At 47.6% G+C, this 18,936-nt stretch overlaps 1 protein-coding gene across 1 annotated transcript in view; it reads left to right on the forward strand.

Annotated features, from left to right (window-relative positions):
- ANTXRL (ANTXR like) overlaps nucleotides 1–18,936 on the forward strand; it is a 108,360-nt gene that overhangs the window by 17,445 nt on the left and 71,979 nt on the right. The window contains exons 2-6 of the mRNA XM_075288373.1: nucleotides 11,100–11,171; nucleotides 14,871–14,942; nucleotides 15,301–15,382; nucleotides 17,886–17,916; nucleotides 18,366–18,445. Coding sequence (XP_075144474.1) covers nucleotides 11,100–11,171; nucleotides 14,871–14,942; nucleotides 15,301–15,382; nucleotides 17,886–17,916; nucleotides 18,366–18,445 — 337 coding nt within the window. The remainder of the gene's footprint in view (nucleotides 1–11,099; nucleotides 11,172–14,870; nucleotides 14,943–15,300; nucleotides 15,383–17,885; nucleotides 17,917–18,365; nucleotides 18,446–18,936) is intronic.

Genomic DNA, 18,936 nt, shown 5'->3' on the forward strand with positions numbered 1-18,936 from the left:
TGGCCATAAACCAGATCACTGCGAGATTGGAGATGAAATAGCCAACACCCTCCATAGATGTTCACAAAGGGAACTGCTGGGGTCACTGACACCCCGCACCGGGCCGCACCAGGGGTCACTGACACCCTGCACCGGGCCGCACCGGGGTCACTGACACCCTGCACCGGGCTGCACCAGGGTCACTGACACCCTGCACCGGGCCGCACCGGGGTCACTGACACCCTGCACCGGGCTGCACCAGGGTCACTGACACCCTGCACCGGGCTGCACCAGGGTCACTGACACCCTGCACCGGGCTGCACCAGGGGTCACTGACACCCCGCAACGGGCCGCACCGGGGTCACTGACACCCTGCACCGGGCTGCACCAGGGGTCACTGACACCCTGCACCAGGCCGCACCGGGGTCACTGACACCCTGCACCGGGCTGCACCAGGGGTCACTGACACCCCGCAACGGGCCGCACCGGGGTCACTGACACCCTGCACCGGGCTGCACCAGGGGTCACTGACACCCCGCACCGGGCCGCACCGGGGTCACTGACACCCTGCACCGGGCTGCACCAGGGGTCACTGACACCCTGCACCGGGCCGCACCGGGGTCACTGACACCCTGCACCGGGCTGCACCAGGGGTCACTGACACCCCGCACCGGGCCGCACCGGGGTCACTGACACCCTGCACCGGGCTGCACCAGGGGTCACTGACACCCTGCACCGGGCCGCACCGGGGTCACTGACACCCTGCACCGGGCTGCACCAGGGGTCACTGACACCCCGCACCGGGCCGCACCGGGGTCACTGACACCCCTCACCGGGCCGCACCAGGGGTCACTGACACCCCACACCGGGCCGCACCAGGGGTCACTGACACCCCACAACGGGCCGCACCCAGGGGTCACTGACACCCTGCACCGGGCTGCACCAGGGGTCACTGACACCCCACACCGGGCCGCACCAGGGGTCACTGACACCCCGCACCGGGCCGCACCAGGGGTCACTGACACCCCGCACCGGGCCGCACCAGGGGTCACTGACACCCCGCACCGGGCCGCACCAGGGGTCACTGACACCCCGCACCGGGCCGCACCAGGGGTCACTGACACCCCGCACCGGGCCGCACCGGGGTCACTGACACCCCGCACCGGGCCGCACCAGGGGTCACTGACACCCCTCACCGGGCCGCACCAGGGGTCACTGACACCCCACAACGGGTCGCACCCAGGGGTCAATCCAAACCTGCTGTTGTTTTCAATTTGCATAGACTTCTATGTTCCTGACATGTGACTGCGACTTGTGTGCATTGATTTCCATTGGTTCGTCATCTCCATCAAAACAGTCAAAGTATGAAAATCGGACGTGTCAATAGACGCACTGAAGTCATAGTGTTGTCACAACCGACATATGGCGAACGCTGCAAGAATGGCCATCACACAGCCGCCATGTGAATAAGCCCCTGACTAGTCGCTGTGCGTGGAGAGTCCGCCCGGCAGACAGGACTTTTCCTGAAGGGTTTCAGCCGGATTCTGACCCTGATGTCCAATAAGCGATATCCAGACAAATTTACCTCTGATCCCAAGATTTAAAGGGATTGTCCAGGATGTGACGCTATGTCATATTGATGATCTATCAGTATCTGATTGGTCGGCTCTGAACCCTGAACTGTATAGAATGGTCTGGTTCTGGCCGTATACTTAGTATCTCACATCAGCCGCCCTGACCGATCTCATACTGGTCACCCATCTCCTGTACAAAGGTCGTCAGTATCACAAAGGTCCAAATCCTGGACAACCCCTTTAAGCCAATAAATGTCAGAATGGAATATAGCACATAACCCGGGAGAAAGCGGCTTTACAGGGTATTTACCTGTCTGTATGTGTTATACCTGGTGCTATGAACGTCTATATGTGCCATACTGGGTGCTATGAATATCTATATGTGCTATACCTGGTGCTAGAACTATCTATATGTGATATACCTGTCTATATGTGCTATACCTGTTGCTATAACTGTCTATATGTGCTATATCTGGTGCTATGAATACATATATGTGCTATACCTGGTGCTATAACTATCTATATGTGCTATACCTGGTGCTATAACTATCTATATGTGCCATACTGAGTGCTATAACTGTCTATATGTGCTATACTGGGTGGTATAATTGTCTATATGTGCTATACCGGGTGCTATAACTATCTATATGCGCTATACCGGGTGCTATAATTGTCTATATGTGCTATACCTGGTGCTATAACTATCTATATGTGCTATACCGGGTGCTATACCTGTCTATATGTGCTATACCTGGTGCTACAACTGTCTATATGTGCTATACCTGGTGCTATAACTATCTATATGTGCTATACCGGGTGCTATACCTATCTATATGTGCTATACCTGGTGCTACAACTGTCTATATGGGCTATACCTGGTGCTATAACTGTCTATATGTGTTATACCTGCTGCTATAACTATCTATATGTGCAATACTGGGTGCTATGAATCTCTATATATGCTATACCTGGTGCTATACCTATCTATATGTGCCGTACTGGGTGCTATGAATATCTATATGTGCTATACCTGGTGCTATAACTATCTATATGTGCCGTACTGGGTGCTATGAATATCTATGTGTGCCATACTGGGTGCTATAACTATCTTTATGTGATATACTGGGTGATATAACTGTCTATATGTGATATAACGGTCTATATGTGCCATACTGGGAAGTATAACTGTCTATATGTACTATAACTGGTGATATAACTATCTATATGTGCTCTAACTATCTATATGTGCTATACTGGGTGCTACAACTGTCTATATGTGCCATGTCTGGTGCTATAACTATCTATATGTGATATAACTGTCTATATGTGCTATACCTGCTACTATAACTATCTATATGTGCAATACTGGGTGCTATGAATATCTATATGTGCTATACCTGGTGCTATAACTATCTATATGTGCCATACTGGGTGCTATAACTATCTTTATGTGATATACTGGGTGATATAACTGTCTATATGTGCTATACCTTGTACTATAACTATCAATATGTGATATAACGGTTTATATGTGCTATACTTGGTACTATAACTGTCTATATGTGCTATACCTGGTGCTATGAATACGTATATGTGCTATACCGGTTGCTATCACTCTCTATATGTGCTATACCTGGTGCTATACCTGTCTATATGTGCTATACCTGGTGCTATAACTCTCTATATGTGCTATACCTGGTGCTATAACTATCTATATGTGCCATACTGAGTGCTATAACTGTCTATATGTGCTATACTGGGTGGTATAATTGTCTATATGTGCTATACCTGGTGCTATGAATACATATATGTGCTATACCTGATGCTATACCTGATGCTATACCTGGTGCTATACCTGTCTATATGTGCTATACCTGGTGCTATGAATACATATATGTGCTATACCGGGTGCTGTATCTGTCTATATGTGCCATACTGGGTGCTATACCTCTCTATATGTGCTATACCTGGTGCTGTAACTCTCTATATGTGCTATACCTGGTGCTATGAATACCTATATGTGCTATACCTGGTGCTGTATGTGTCTATATGTGCTATACCTGGTGCTGTAACTCTCTATATGTGCTATACCTGGTGCTGTAACTCTCTATATGTGCTATACCTGGTGCTGTAACTCTCTATATGTGCTATACCTGGTGCTGTAACTCTCTATATGTGCTATACCTGGTGCTGTAACTCTCTATATGTGCTATACCTGGTGCTGTAACTCTCTATATGTGCTATACCTGGTGCTGTATGTGTCTATATGTGCTATACCTGGTGCTGTAACTCTCTATATGTGCTATACCTGGTGCTATGAATACCTATATGTGCTATACCTGGTGCTGTAACTCTCTATATGTGCTATACCTGGTGCTGTATGTGTCTATATGTGCCATACTGGGTGCTATCACTCTCTATATGTGCTATACCTGGTGCTATCACTCTCTATATGTGCTATACCTGGTGCTGTAACTCTCTATATGTGCTATACCTGGTGCTATGAATACCTATATGTGCTATACCTGGTGCTGTAACTCTCTATATGTGCTATACCTGGTGCTATAGATGTTACGCCCCTGACTATGACACTCCTGCAGCGTCCGTTGGTCGGAGTCTTCTCTGAAAGGGTTACTGTGGTGGCGATGAGGTTTCCGGTAATGGATACTGAGGCCTGCGCTCGCCCCCTCCGACCACAGAGCTGGACTTCTGCTGATGCATTCTCAGGACAATGGTGAAGGAGACGTCGGCAGATTCCATGTCAGGCGGAGGGTCAGACCTCGCTTCCTCTCCTGTCACTCGCAGATATTTTGGGGCCTTTTCATCTATTTTTGTATCTGCGTCTATAAGTGATATGTATATAGGCGGCCTTAGGGGTGTGAGGTCTATAGGACCCCCGGCCGCCCCAATGTAGGACTGGTCACCCCACCGTTGTGCCCACCATGAACCTTCAGATTAATGATATGGCAGCATTACCTAGATATTGTATAGGACTGAGACTAGGTCAGGTGATGTGCGGCTCCTATAGGGTCTCTGTAGGGGGTAATATGATGTTATTTAGGTACTATAGAATATTTCTATAGTGTGATGTCAATATTTACATAGTGTATAGTTATGTGAGTATAGTATGGTGGTATTATTTGTAGAGTGTGATAGCACTATGTGGGCACAGTATGGTGGTATTATGTGGGCACAGTATGGTGGTATTATGTGGACACAGTATGGTGGTATTATGTGGGCACAGTATGGTGGTATTATGTGGACACAGTATGGTGGTATTATGTGGGCACAGTATGGTGGTATTATGTGGACACAGTATGGTGGTATTATGTGGGCACAGTATGGTGGTATTATGTTGGCACAGTATGGTGGTATTATGTGGGCACAGTATGGTGGTATTATGTGGGCACAGTATGGTGGTATTATGTTGGCACAGTATGGTGGTATTATGTGGGCACAGTATGGCGGTATTATGTGGGCACAGTATGATTGTATTATGTGGACACAGTATGGTGGTATTATGTGGGCACAGTATGGTGGTATTATGTGGGCACAGTATGGTGGTATTATGTTGGCACAGTATGGTGGTATTATGTGGGCACAGTATGGTGGTATTATGTGGGCACAGTATGATTGTATTATGTGGGCACAGTATGGTGGTATTATGTGGGCACAGTATGGTGGTATTATGTGGACACAGTATGGTGGTATTATGTGGGCACAGTATGGTGGTATTATGTGGGCACAGTATGGTGGTATTATGTGGGCACAGTATGGTGGTATTATGTGGGCACAGTATGGTGGTATTATGTTGGCACAGTATGGTGGTATTATGTGGGCACAGTATGGCGGTATTATGTTGGCACAGTATGGCGGTATTATTTGGGCACAGTATGATTGTATTATGTGGACACAGTATGGTGGTATTATGTGGGCACAGTATGGTGGTATTATGTCGGCACAGTATGGTGGTATTATGTGGGCACAGTATGGTGGTATTATGTTGGCACAGTATGGTGGTATTATGTGGGCACAGTATGGCGGTATTATGTGGGCACAGTATGATTGTATTATGTGGGCACAGTATGGTGGTATTATGTGGGCACAGTATGGTGGTATTATGTGGGCACAGTATGGTGGTATTATGTTGGCACAGTATGGCGGTATTATGTGGGCACAGTATGGCGGTATTATGTGGGCACAGTATGGTGGTATTATGTGGGCACAGTATGGTGGTATTATGTGGACACAGTATGGTGGTATTATGTGGGCACAGTATGGTGGTATTATGTGGACACAGTATGGTGGTATTATGTGGGCACAGTATGGTGGTATTATGTGGACACAGTATGGTGGTATTATGTGGGCACAGTATGGTGGTATTATGTTGGCACAGTATGGTGGTATTATGTGGGCACAGTATGGTGGTATTATGTGGGCACAGTATGGTGGTATTATGTTGGCACAGTATGGTGGTATTATGTTGGCACAGTATGGTGGTATTATGTGGGCACAGTATGGCGGTATTATGTGGGCACAGTATGATTGTATTATGTGGACACAGTATGGTGGTATTATGTGGGCACAGTATGGTGGTATTATGTTGGCACAGTATGGTGGTATTATGTGGGCACAGTATGGTGGTATTATGTGGGCACAGTATGATTGTATTATGTGGGCACAGTATGGTGGTATTATGTGGACACAGTATGGTGGTATTATGTGGGCACAGTATGGTGGTATTATGTGGGCACAGTATGGTGGTATTATGTGGGCACAGTATGGTGGTATTATGTGGGCACAGTATGGTGGTATTATGTTGGCACAGTATGGTGGTATTATGTGGGCACAGTATGGCGGTATTATGTTGGCACAGTATGGCGGTATTATTTGGGCACAGTATGATTGTATTATGTGGACACAGTATGGTGGTATTATGTGGGCACAGTATGGTGGTATTATGTCGGCACAGTATGGTGGTATTATGTGGGCACAGTATGGTGGTATTATGTTGGCACAGTATGGTGGTATTATGTGGGCACAGTATGGCGGTATTATGTGGGCACAGTATGATTGTATTATGTGGACACAGTATGGTGGTATTATGTGGGCACAGTATGGTGGTATTATGTGGGCACAGTATGGTGGTATTATGTGGGCACAGTATGATTGTATTATGTGGACACAGTATGGTGGTATTATGTGGGCACAGTATGGTGGTATTATGTTGGCACAGTATGGTGGTATTATGTGGGCACAGTATGGTGGTATTATGTGGGGACAGTATGGTGGTATTATGTGGACACAGTATGGTGGTATTATGTGGGCACAGTATGGTGGTATTATGTGGGCACAGTATGGTGGTATTATGTGGACACAGTATGGTGGTATTATGTGGGCACAGTATGGTGGTATTATGTGGGCACAGTATGGTGGTATTATGTTGGCACAGTATGGTGGTATTATGTGGGCACAGTATGGCGGTATTATGTTGGCACAGTATGGCGGTATTATTTGGGCACAGTATGATTGTATTATGTGGACACAGTATGGTGGTATTATGTGGGCACAGTATGGTGGTATTATTTGGGCACAGTATGGTGGTATTATGTTGGCACAGTATGGTGGTATTATTTGGGCACAGTATGGTGGTATTATGTGGGCACAGTATGGTGGTATTATGTGGGCACAGTATGGTGGTATTATGTGGACACAGTATGGTGGTATTATGTGGGCACAGTATGGTGGTATTATGTGGACACAGTATGGTGGTATTATGTGGGCACAGTATGGTGGTATTATGTGGGCACAGTATGGCGGTATTATGTGGACACAGTATGGTGGTATTATGTGGGCACAGTATGGTGGTATTATTTTAGCATTGTGTGATAGTGTTCATAGCACTGTTAGCCGGGTATATGGCACAGCACTACATACGGTATATCATTAGACGCTGTATACTATACACAATATCGTTATTTGTTCCCTACATAACACCACATCCTATTAGGTTGGACGACATGCGGTGACATGGAGGTCTCTTCGTTACCTTATGGCGCTGTGATACTTGCAGTGCATTGTATTAGTACACTAGAAGGCCGCTGAGGTCAATGATGTGGCCGCCCAGAAGGTGGAGGTCTCAGTCCACAGGATCCATTCCTGGTGACCTGACGTAGGGGTGGAGGCTGCTGTGCTGTCTGTAGCCTCTCCTGTCCATGGCGTGGCCTTATGTCTGTGTTTCGGCCTCTCTGGGAGTTGTGCACGTTGTGTAGAGACCTGCGGTGACTGCGACACTGGGGCCTAGACAGTCCCCGAGGACCACAAAGTGGTGGCCTGTGCAATATAGGGAGGCCGGAGAGTGACTGAAGCCCGGGAGAGACGAGTCCTGGAGAGAGAAGCCCATGGGCGTCACCTGGAGATAGGAACCAAGATGGCCGCTGAGCCCAAGACACTGATGGAAGGGACCCAATGTCACACAGACCACGCCAGACTTCACAACATCACACTTGGACTAGAAAGTGTTTGCGAGATTTTGGGGTGTGGTACGGTGCATCGCGTCACAAAAACATGAAAATCAGGAACGCATGGAACGGTAATAGGACGCTGAGTATTATCTGAGCACGGCATGGCGGCATTACGTGGGCTACCAGGGGTACTTGAGGTCTCTCCTGGCCTGCACACATGTCGTCCACCACATTGCAGACACAAGTGCTGACAGATCCGCTGGCAGTTGTTTTCCTCGCCTCGCTCGCCCCTCGGCCGCCCGGATTCTTCCGATAAGCACTTTTGCACATAATTCCTCGGTTAGCGAAACCGCAAAGTTTTGTTAACGTTGCCAAAAAAAGTTCATCTCTGCAAATTTTTGTCTGAATGGTAACCAGAGCTTTGTTTGTTAGAGAGAGGTGGTGGGGTGAGGTGGGACGCCCTAGGAGGTAGATAGCGCCCCCTAGAGGGCTATGGGGACAACTGTACCTCCAAATACCCCCGCACTGACACATCAGGTGACCTAAGGCCAGAACCGGCCCGGAACACCCAGGTCCTGCATCTGAGAAACCCTGGAGCATGTATAGTATAAAAGACTCCCTGGACATGGACAAGGACATGTCACCGCTCCATAGGGTAGGAGATAACTTGCAGATCAGCCAGGGCCCAAGTATGCAGACCCCCGCCGATCAGAAAACCGAGCAACCCTCTATTCACTTCAATGTCCGGGCGCTCCCATTGAAATGAATGGAGCAATGCAGGTCTGTCCAGTTCAGACAACACCCCCTCATTCTCCTCATCAATGCAAATTTGACTGGTCGGACCCCCACGATCTGCAAGTGTCACCTATTCTATACATCTGAAGATGTGACCCCTTTAAGCTTACAGAAGTCATTGTGTATTTGTTGTCATGGCTGCAGTGTAAAGCAGGGAGGATGGAGAGAGATTTTTTAACACCTCAATATCCCCTTAAAGGGATCCAATTTTTTGTAGGTACCGCGTCGTCTTCTCCGTGCCGCTGTTTACCTACAATCCCGGTCCTTGTCGGTATGTAAATGAGTTCTTTCGCAGCACTGGGGGTGGGCTCGAGTGCTCAGACAGCACTGGGGGTGTCTCCAATGCTGCGAGAGAACTCCTGCCTTCTCTTCTTCATCCTCTTCTTCCGGTGATGGCTTGTAACTTCTAGGCCTCAGGCCTTGGGCAGAGCGGACTGCGCATACCCACAGGCCACGAGAAAATGGCCGCTTGCACATAAATTGTGTCTGACTGATAGGATCCCTTTAATACCCCCCAGGATCCTCCTACAGGTCACACGTATATAGGTATATAGCCATTCCATGAGCGCCGTATACACCGCAGTCAGCAGTCTCTTGTCGTCTTGTTATTGTGCAGACAGTCTGGCGGAGATATAATTACATGGGACTGCGCGCCGCGGTCTTATCTCGCAGACGTGCAATCTTTATTGCGCTTTCAAGCAGCGACTTGATAATGAATCAGCGGCGAGATTTTCTATCAGACATGGGGGGTTCTTCGCGTACCCCAGTACATTATATCACGAAAGCTCTATGAGACAGCACGGGGTAAAGGACGTCGCCATTCCCATCCATGGTCATCCTGTAATACCACCTCACGCCTGTAGTGGCCGCTCAATCAAAGACATCTCTCCCAACTTCCCTGATAGGACCGCCCCCAAAACAAGATGGCTGCTTCTAAACAAAGAGATAAAGGAATGTAACACAAGTTCTACTGAATCTTTTCCCATAGAACTATATATGGATCTGCTCAGCTCCGCCTGCTCTATAACATGCTGCCTGCAGATGGCGCTGGTGACAGGTTCCCTTTAAGAACGGTTCCACCTGTGCTGTCTCATCTTCACCTCTTAGCACAGTGATCTCTGCAAAGAGCATGACCACAATATTCTCCCATATTTGTCAATACGTAATGTGGACAGTTCTTCATGTAGAGTGACTTCTGCACGGAGCATGCCCACAACACTCTCCTATAGAAGTCAACTCTGATATGAAAATCTTTCCTACATGTAGAGTGACTTCTGCACGGAGCATGCCCACAACACTCTCCTATAGAAGTCAACTCTGATGTGAAAATCTTCCCTACTTTTACAGTGACTTCTGCATGGAGCATGCCCACAACACTCTCCTATAGAAGTCAACTCTGATGTGAAAATCTTCCCTACTTTTACAGTGACTTCTGCATGGAGCATGCCCACAACACTCTCCTATAGAAGTCAACTCTGATGTGAAAATCTTCCCTACGTGTAGAGTAACTTCTGCACGGAGCATGCCCACAACACTCTCCTATAGAAGTCAACTCTGATGTGAAAATCTTCCCTACTTTTACAGTGACTTCTGCATGGAGCATGCCCACAACACTCTCCTATAGAAGTCAACTCTGATGTGAAAATCGTCCCTACTTGTAGAGTGACTTCTGCACGGAGCATGCTCACAACACTCTCCTATAGAAGTCAATTCTGATGTGAAAATCTTCCCTACTTGTACAGTGACTTCTGCATGGAGCATGCCCACAAAACTCTCCTATAGAAGTCAACTCTGATGTGACAATCTTCCCTACGTGTAGAGTGACTTCTGCATAGAGCATGCCCACAACACTCTCCTATAGAAGTCAACTCTGATGTGAAAATCTTCCCTACATGTAGAGTGACTTCTGCACGGAGCATGCCCACAACACTCTCCTATAGAAGTCAACTCTGATGTGAAAATCTTTCCTACGTGTAGAGTGACTTCTGCACTGAGCATGCCCACAACACTCTCCTATAGAAGTCAACTCTGATATGAAAATCTTTCCTACGTGTAGAGTGACTTCTGCACGGAGCATGCCCACAACACTCTCAATATTTCCCCATGGTGGTGTGAACAGTTTCCAGTAGAAGACCTAAGTCACCATACTGGACCGACGGGCATCCAACACCCAGAACAGTTGTGGTCATGACTTGTATAGATGCTTGGGTCTATGTTTTGAGTGGGTGGTCTTTTCTATCCACCAGTTATGTCCATCGATTGACCGAACCATCTTGTCTTCCTACAGGTCCGGGAGTGTGAAGAACCACTGGCATGAAATCTACTACTTTGTTGAGAGTCTTACTGAAAAATTCACGAGGTCAGTCCCGTAATAACCTAATATCTGGCCATGAATGTCCTCTCGTCCAAACCCAGGTGGAGGGAGAAGACCCTCACAAAACCTGTGGTGGCCTCTGTCCTACGATGCAGGAGACACATGGACACGTTCATGGTTCTTTTTATCAAAAGTTGTCGCTTGTGTTTTCCTTGAATGTCCCATTGATTTCAGGATTGTCCCAGTGTCCAGCGAGAAGACTTGAAGTGTAGGCAGATGTTTCATAGATGGTTCCTTCTGCTGGATCTGGACATCTTTGACCTACTATAATGACATCTTGAAAAGATCTGACAAGTTCTGAAGGCCATGGAAGCTCAAAGCATCGAGTTGACAAAAGTATGGACAAGTAAGACGAAAGTGACGGGACTGATGGACCAGAGAGGTGGGCCGGTGGCCATGTCACTCCCCCAATGAATCGTTGCCTGACGTAGACTGGTGACGTGAGAGGTCCAGCCACCGGCCCACCTCTCTGGTCCATCAGTCCCGTCACTTTCGTCTTACTTGTCCATACTCTTGTCAATGTAATCTTGGCTCGATGCTTTGAGCCTCCATGGCCTTATGTCCAGTCGGTGTCCAGCCCCGGTGTCTACCCTCAGCCCTGACTGCCAAGGTTTCCCTTCGTGGCCAATGACCTCTGCGTATAGTCCGGAGGGCCGGACAAAGCCTTCAGCAAATTTAGTAGAGCAAATTCTGTGACAAAGGTGGAACGTTTTCCACTCAGCCCAATATGTCCACATGGGACCAATTAGTGTGTGAGAACGCAGAGCTTTTCCAGCTGTCGGAGCGCTGCTCTGGGAAGTTCTGCTGACATCACAGCCTGCGCTGTTTTCTCACAGTGAGGACGAAACGCTCCATTACCTACCAAGGAAATAAATAGTCCGAAAATGAGTTTATTCCAGTGTTCACATTGGCCAGTGGACTGTAGGCACTATAGGCTGACTTTCCTATGCTTGACTGTATAGACTGGGACAGCAGAGGACAGGCGATTGTATATTAGGCAAAGACAGGCGACTGCGAGTCAGCCGAAGACAGGAGACTGTGGGACAGCCAAGGACAAGTGACCATGAGTCAGCTGAGGACAGGAGACTGTGAGTCAAGTCAAGGACAGGAGACTGTCAGTCAGCTGAGGAAAGGAGACTGTGAGTCAGCTGAGGACAGGAGACTGTGTGTTAGCAGAGGACAGGCGACTGTGAGTCAAATCAAGGACAGGAGACTGTGAGTTAGCTGAGGACAGGAGACTGTGAGTTAGCTGAGGACAGGCGACTGTGAGTCAGCTGAGGACAGGAGACTGTGAGTTAGCTGAGGACAGGCGACTGTGAGTCAAGTCAAGGACAGGCGACTGTGAGTTAGCTGAGGACAGGAGACTGTGAGTTAGCTGAGGACAGGCGACTGTGAGTTAGCTGAGGACAGGAGACTGTGAGTTAGCTGAGGACAGGCGACTGTGAGTCAAGTCAAGGACAGGAGACTGTGAGTTAGCTGAGGACAGGAGACTGTGAGTCAAGTCAAGGACAGGAGACTGTCAGTCAGCTGAGGAAAGGAGACTGTGAGTCAGCTGAGGACAGGAGACTGTGTGTTAGCAGAGGACAGGCGACTGTGAGTCAAATCAAGGACAGGAGACTGTGAGTTAGCTGAGGACAGGAGACTGTGAGTTAGCTGAGGACAGGCGACTGTGAGTCAGCTGAGGACAGGAGACTGTGAGTCAGCTGAGGACAGGAGACTGTGAGTTAGCTGAGGACAGGAGACTGTGAGTCAAGTCAAGGACAGGCGACTGTGAGTTAGCAGAGGATAGGCAACTGTGAGTTAGCAGAGGACAGGCGACTGTGAGTCAAGTCAAGGACAGACGACTGAGTTAGCAGAGGATAGGCAACTGTGAGTTAGCTGAGGACAGGCGACTGTGAGTCAAGTCAAGGACAGGAGACTATGAGTTAGCAGAGGACAGGCGACTGTGAGTCAAGTCAAAGACAGACGACTGAGTTAGCAGAGGACAGGCGATTGTGAGTTAGCAGAGGACAGGCGATTGTGAGTTAGCAGAGGACAGGCGACTGTGAGTCAAGTCAAAGACAGACGACTGAGTTAGCAGAGGACAGGCGATTGTGAGTTAGCAGAGGACAGGCGATTGTGAGTTAGCAGAGGACAGGCGACTGTGAGTCAAGTCAAAGACAGATGACTGAGTTAGCAGAGGATAGGCAACTGTGAGTTAGCTGAGGACAGGCGACTGTGAGTCAAGTCAAGGACAGGAGACTATGAGTTAGCAGAGGACAGGCGACTGTGAGTCAACTGAAGACAGGCGACTGTGAGTCAAGTCAAGGACAGGAGACTATGAGTTAGCAGAGGACAGGCGACTGTGAGTCAAGTCAAAGACAGACGACTGAGTTAGCAGAGGACAGGCGATTGTGAGTTAGCAGAGGACAGGCGATTGTGAGTTAGCAGAGGACAGGCGACTGTGAGTCAAGTCAAAGACAGACGACTGAGTTAGCAGAGGACAGGCGATTGTGAGTTAGCAGAGGACAGGCGACTGTGAGTTAGCAGAGGACAGGCGACTGTGAGTCAAGTCAAAGACAGATGACTGAGTTAGCAGAGGATAGGCAACTGTGAGTTAGCTGAGGACAGGCGACTGTGAGTCAAGTCAAGGACAGGAGACTATGAGTTAGCAGAGGACGGGCGACTGTGAGTCAACTGAAGACAGGCGACTGTAAGCAGAGGATAGGTGACTTTGAGACAACCAAAGACACGCAACTGTGAGTCATCCGAGGACAGGCGACTGAAGACAGCAGTAAGCCAGGACAGGGGCCTGTGAGTCAGCCAAGGACAAGTGACTGTGAGACTGCTTAGGACGAGCGACTGTGAGTAAACCAAGAACAGGCGCCTGCGAGACAGCCAAGGATAGACGACTGTGAGTCAGCTGAAGACTACTGTATTACTGGTGTCCATACACCATCCATAGCTGACTGGTAGCAAATACTCCCAACTCTTCCATACATGCGCTTGGTATCGCCAGGTCTATATGTCTTATCAATGGATAATGGGCAGTCAGCTGCTGCCAGTCACCGGGTGACAGATTATACCCCTGAGAGCAGAAGTACAGGGTCCTCTATCAGGATAAGAGAGGGGAGACCCCCGGACACATAAGGCAGTCAGTCGATCCTATTGAAAGCTCTGCGTTTTATTCTTCTATGTTTGATATAGAAACCTATTGTTACTAAAGCTCATCAATATATGATTGGTGGGGGGGTCTGGCACTTGGGACCCAAACAGATCAGCTGGTTGAGGAGGTCCCAGCATTGGGTTAGATGCAAATCATAGGGGCCATGTTTGGTTTTGCAGCTCAGTCCATTCTCTTGAATGAGACTGAGCTGCAGCTGTACCATGTGACTGATGACATCATCGGCTTTGGGGTACAATGGACCCCCGTCTATCATTCAGTAGGTTACTGTTTTGTGCATAGGGACTAACCGAGTTCCCCTTTAATTCCTATATATTTCAGCTGCCATAAATTGCTCACTTCCTGCTGCAATATCTATACAGGAAGTGAGCGTTTCCAATATGGCTGCTCGGGGGAAATTTAAAAAAATTATCAAAAACTCTGTAATTGGTGATGAGCTCCTCATAGACTGTAAGCTGTGTATACTTGTGTCTACGTCACTGGATTTGGCTAATGTTTTGCCTGCTTGTGTTTCGGAACAGTCCGATGCTCAGGATGTCGTTTATTGTCTTCTCCTCTCGGGCAACAACCATCATGAAGCTGACTGAAAAGAGGTAAGGTCCTGCTCTGGGATATGTATTTAGTGGGATGTACCAGATTAGAAGAACAGCGCCCCTCTTGTCCATAGACAGTCTCTGGTACTGCACTAGAGTTATGGCAGCCCTTGTGATTGTCTAATTCAGAGGTCGTACCAAATATTTTGGGGGTGTGTGGGGGGGTCCTATATTGGATTTTCCAATGACGATCACAAGGTAGTGTTTCCCAAGGCAGAAAACATTTTGTCAAGTCTTCCTGCCATGCTAGTCTCCAGGTCTCGGCTGAGTTTTTGGGGGTCCGCCATGAAGAATCGGTAAAAATTTCCCATGTTGTATGATTTCCATGTCATGATGGCTGTCTGTACCTCCCTCACAGAGACGTGATACGCCTAGGCCTCCAGAAGCTCCGGACAGAGGTCCCCGGGGGTGACACCTTCATGCACGAAGGATTTAAAATGGTAAATAGTGGTTTTGCTAAAAAGTTCCCAAAGACCCCGATATTTTGTACACAGAATAGTCTTAAAGAAACGCTCCGGTAAAATAAAAAATGTGCCCCCTCCATTCCAAAATGAGACTATGTGTCGTGTAATAAATAAGTCACAGCTTCATTGTGAGTTTACGTGCTCCCTCCTGGAGCACTGACCTGCTCTCTACTCCTCTGATGCACACAGTGCTTTGTACCGAAGATCAGAGTTACAGTGTCTATAGGAGTCAGATATATGCTATAACATTGCATGTTTCACGTCTTGTACTGAATAACTTACTGATAATAGTTATGTGATTTCCCTCCTGGAGCACTGACCTCCTCTCTGCTCCTCTGATGCACACAGTGCTTTGTACATGAACTGAAGATCAGAGTTACAGTGTCTATAGGAGTCAGATATATGCTATAACATTGTATGTTTCACGTCTTGTACTGAATAACTTACTGATAATAGTTATGTGATTTCCCTCCGGAGCACTGACCTCCTCTCTGCTCCTCTGATGCACACAGTGCTTTGAACATGAACCAAAGATCAGCATTACAGTGTCTATAGGAGTCAGATGTATGCTATAACATTGTATGTTTCACGTCTTGTACTGAATAACTTACTGATAATAGTTATGTGATTTCCCTCCGGAGCACTGACCTGCTCTCTGCTCCTCTGATGCACACAGTGCTTTGTACCGAAGATCAGCATTTCAGTATCTATAGGAGTCAGATATATGCTATAATATTGTATGTTTCACGTCTTGTACTGAATAACTTACTGATAATAGTTATGTGATTTCCCTCCGGAGCACTGACCTCCTCTCTGCTCCTCTGATGCACACAGTGCTTTGTACATGAACTGAAGATCAGAGTTACAGTGTCTATAGGAGTCAGATATATGCTATAACATTGCATGTTTCACGTCTTGTACTGAATAAGTTACTGATAATAGTTATGTGATTTCCCTCCTGGAGCACTGACCTCCTCTCTGCTCCTCTGATGCACACAGTGCTTTGTACATGAACTGAAGATCAGAGTTACAGTGTCTATAGGAGTCAGATATATGCTATAACATTGTATGTTTCACGTCTTGTACTGAATAACTTACTGATAATAGTTATGTGATTTCCCTCCGGAGCACTGACCTCCTCTCTGCTCCTCTGATGCACACAGTGCTTTGAACATGAACCAAAGATCAGCATTACAGTGTCTATAGGAGTCAGATGTATGCTATAACATTGTATGTTTCACGTCTTGTACTGAATAACTTACTGATAATAGTTATGTGATTTCCCTCCGGAGCACTGACCTGCTCTCTGCTCCTCTGATGCACACAGTGCTTTGTACCGAAGATCAGCATTTCAGTATCTATAGGAGTCAGATATATGCTATAATATTGTATGTTTCACGTCTTGTACTGAATAACTTACTGATAATAGTTATGTGATTTCCCTCCGGAGCACTGACCTCCTCTCTGCTCCTCTGATGCACACAGTGCTTTGTACATGAACTGAAGATCAGCGTTACAGTGTCTATAGGAGTCAGATATATGCTATAATATTGTATGTTTCACGTCTTGTACTGAATAACTTACTGATAATAGTTATGTGATTTCCCTCCGGAGCACTGACCTCCTCTCTGCTACTCTGATGCACACAGTGCTTTGTACCGAAGATCAGAGTTACAGTGTCTATAGGAGTCAGATATATGCTATAACATTGCATGTTTCACGTCTTGTACTGAATAACTTAGTGATAATAGTTATGTGATTTCCCTCCGGAGCACTGACCTCCTCTCTGCTACTCTGATGCACACAGTGCTTTGTACATGAACTGAAGATCAGCGTTACAGTGTCTATAGGAGTCAGATATATGCTATAACATTGTATGTTTCACGTCTTGTACTGAATAACTTACTGATAATAGTTATGTGATTTCCCTCCGGAGCACTGACCTCCTCTCTGCTCCTCTGATGCACACAGTGCTTTGTACCGAAGATCAGCGTTACAGTGTCTATAGGAGTCAGATATATGCTATAACATTGTATGTTTCACGTCTTGTACTGAATAACTTACTGACAGTTTTGTTGAAAAGTTATGTGATTTCCCTGCGGAGCACTGACCTCCTCTCTGCTCCTCTGATGCACACAGTGTTTCATGTAGGAACAGGAGTCCACACTCACAATGCAGATCTATGGGAGTCAGATGGGGGCTTTATAGGCTAACATTTTTTCCTTTTTCAGAGGAGCAGAGAGGGTGTCAGTACTCCGGAGGGGAGCACATAACTTCCCAGCAAGTTTTTTTTACTGGAGGCCTTCTTTAAGGGTTAATGAAGTTTCTTTTTGATAGACCTGCACGCCGATGATGTCATCACAACGCGTGTATCCAGTATACTACATGCAGCTGTATATACTATTGTCACGGGATTACTGATATTAATGTCTTGGTTATTTGCTCCTCCCTCCTGACTGTCCTCCAATATCTCTTACAGGCGAATGAGCAGATCTATCAGAACAGTGAAAGTAAGTCATTCATATTTATAGCGTCCCGAATTATCGTAAATGGTCATCATATACAATACAAGGGCCCCGTACACCATCAAAATCTGTTACCCCAATGCTGATTCAGACAGTGAATACACCCCTGAGGATCCATCTGTAGTCAGGGGGGAGGGGTCCAGACTGTCTTTTGCACACGTATTAGTTGCCTACTGTCACAAATTTGTCAGAACAGTCCCAAATTTTCAGAAATAATTGCAGCAAATTCTGGCAAGGACCATCACAAAAAGGGGCGTGGATCAGAAACCCCCACTCACAAGCGGGAGGTTGTACTCAGTTTGGGATGGCCCCACAATGGTGAGTATGGAGGCAGCACATATAGTACATGAGGAGCTCGTGAGGTCTGGACTGATAGGAATATGGAGATTACACTAATAACATGGAATAACCGCTATGTCTGATCTCCCCCTCAGGTAACAGGGCGGCCAGCGTCATCATAGCGCTCACCGACGGCGAACTACAGCAAACCCAATTCTACTATGCAGAAAAAGAGGTACCTGGAGGCCCCCGACACCCTCCAACACCCCCGACACTCCCTGACATTCCTCGACACTCCTTGAAACTCCCCGACACCCTCCAACACCCCCAACACTCCTCAAAACTCCCCAACACTCAGGACACTCCCGAAACCCCTGACACTCCCCGACACTCCCCGACACTCCTTGAACTCCCCGACACTCCCCAACACCCCCGAAACAGTCAACACTCCTCGACACTCCTCAAAACTCCCCGACACTCAGGACACTCCCAACACTCATGATACTCCCCAACACCCCCGAAACCCCTGACACTCCCCGACACTCACAACACTCATGACACTCCCCGAAACCTCTGACACTCCTCAACACTCCCCGACACCCCCAACACTCCGACACCCCGCGACACCCCCAACACTCCCTGACACTTCCGACACCCCGTGACACTCCCTGATACTCCTCGAAACTCCCCGAGACTCATGACACTCCCCGACACCCCTAAAACCCC

The sequence above is a fragment of the Leptodactylus fuscus genome, chromosome 10 (assembly GCF_031893055.1).
Source record: "Leptodactylus fuscus isolate aLepFus1 chromosome 10, aLepFus1.hap2, whole genome shotgun sequence".
Taxonomy (NCBI): Eukaryota; Metazoa; Chordata; class Amphibia; order Anura; family Leptodactylidae; genus Leptodactylus; species Leptodactylus fuscus.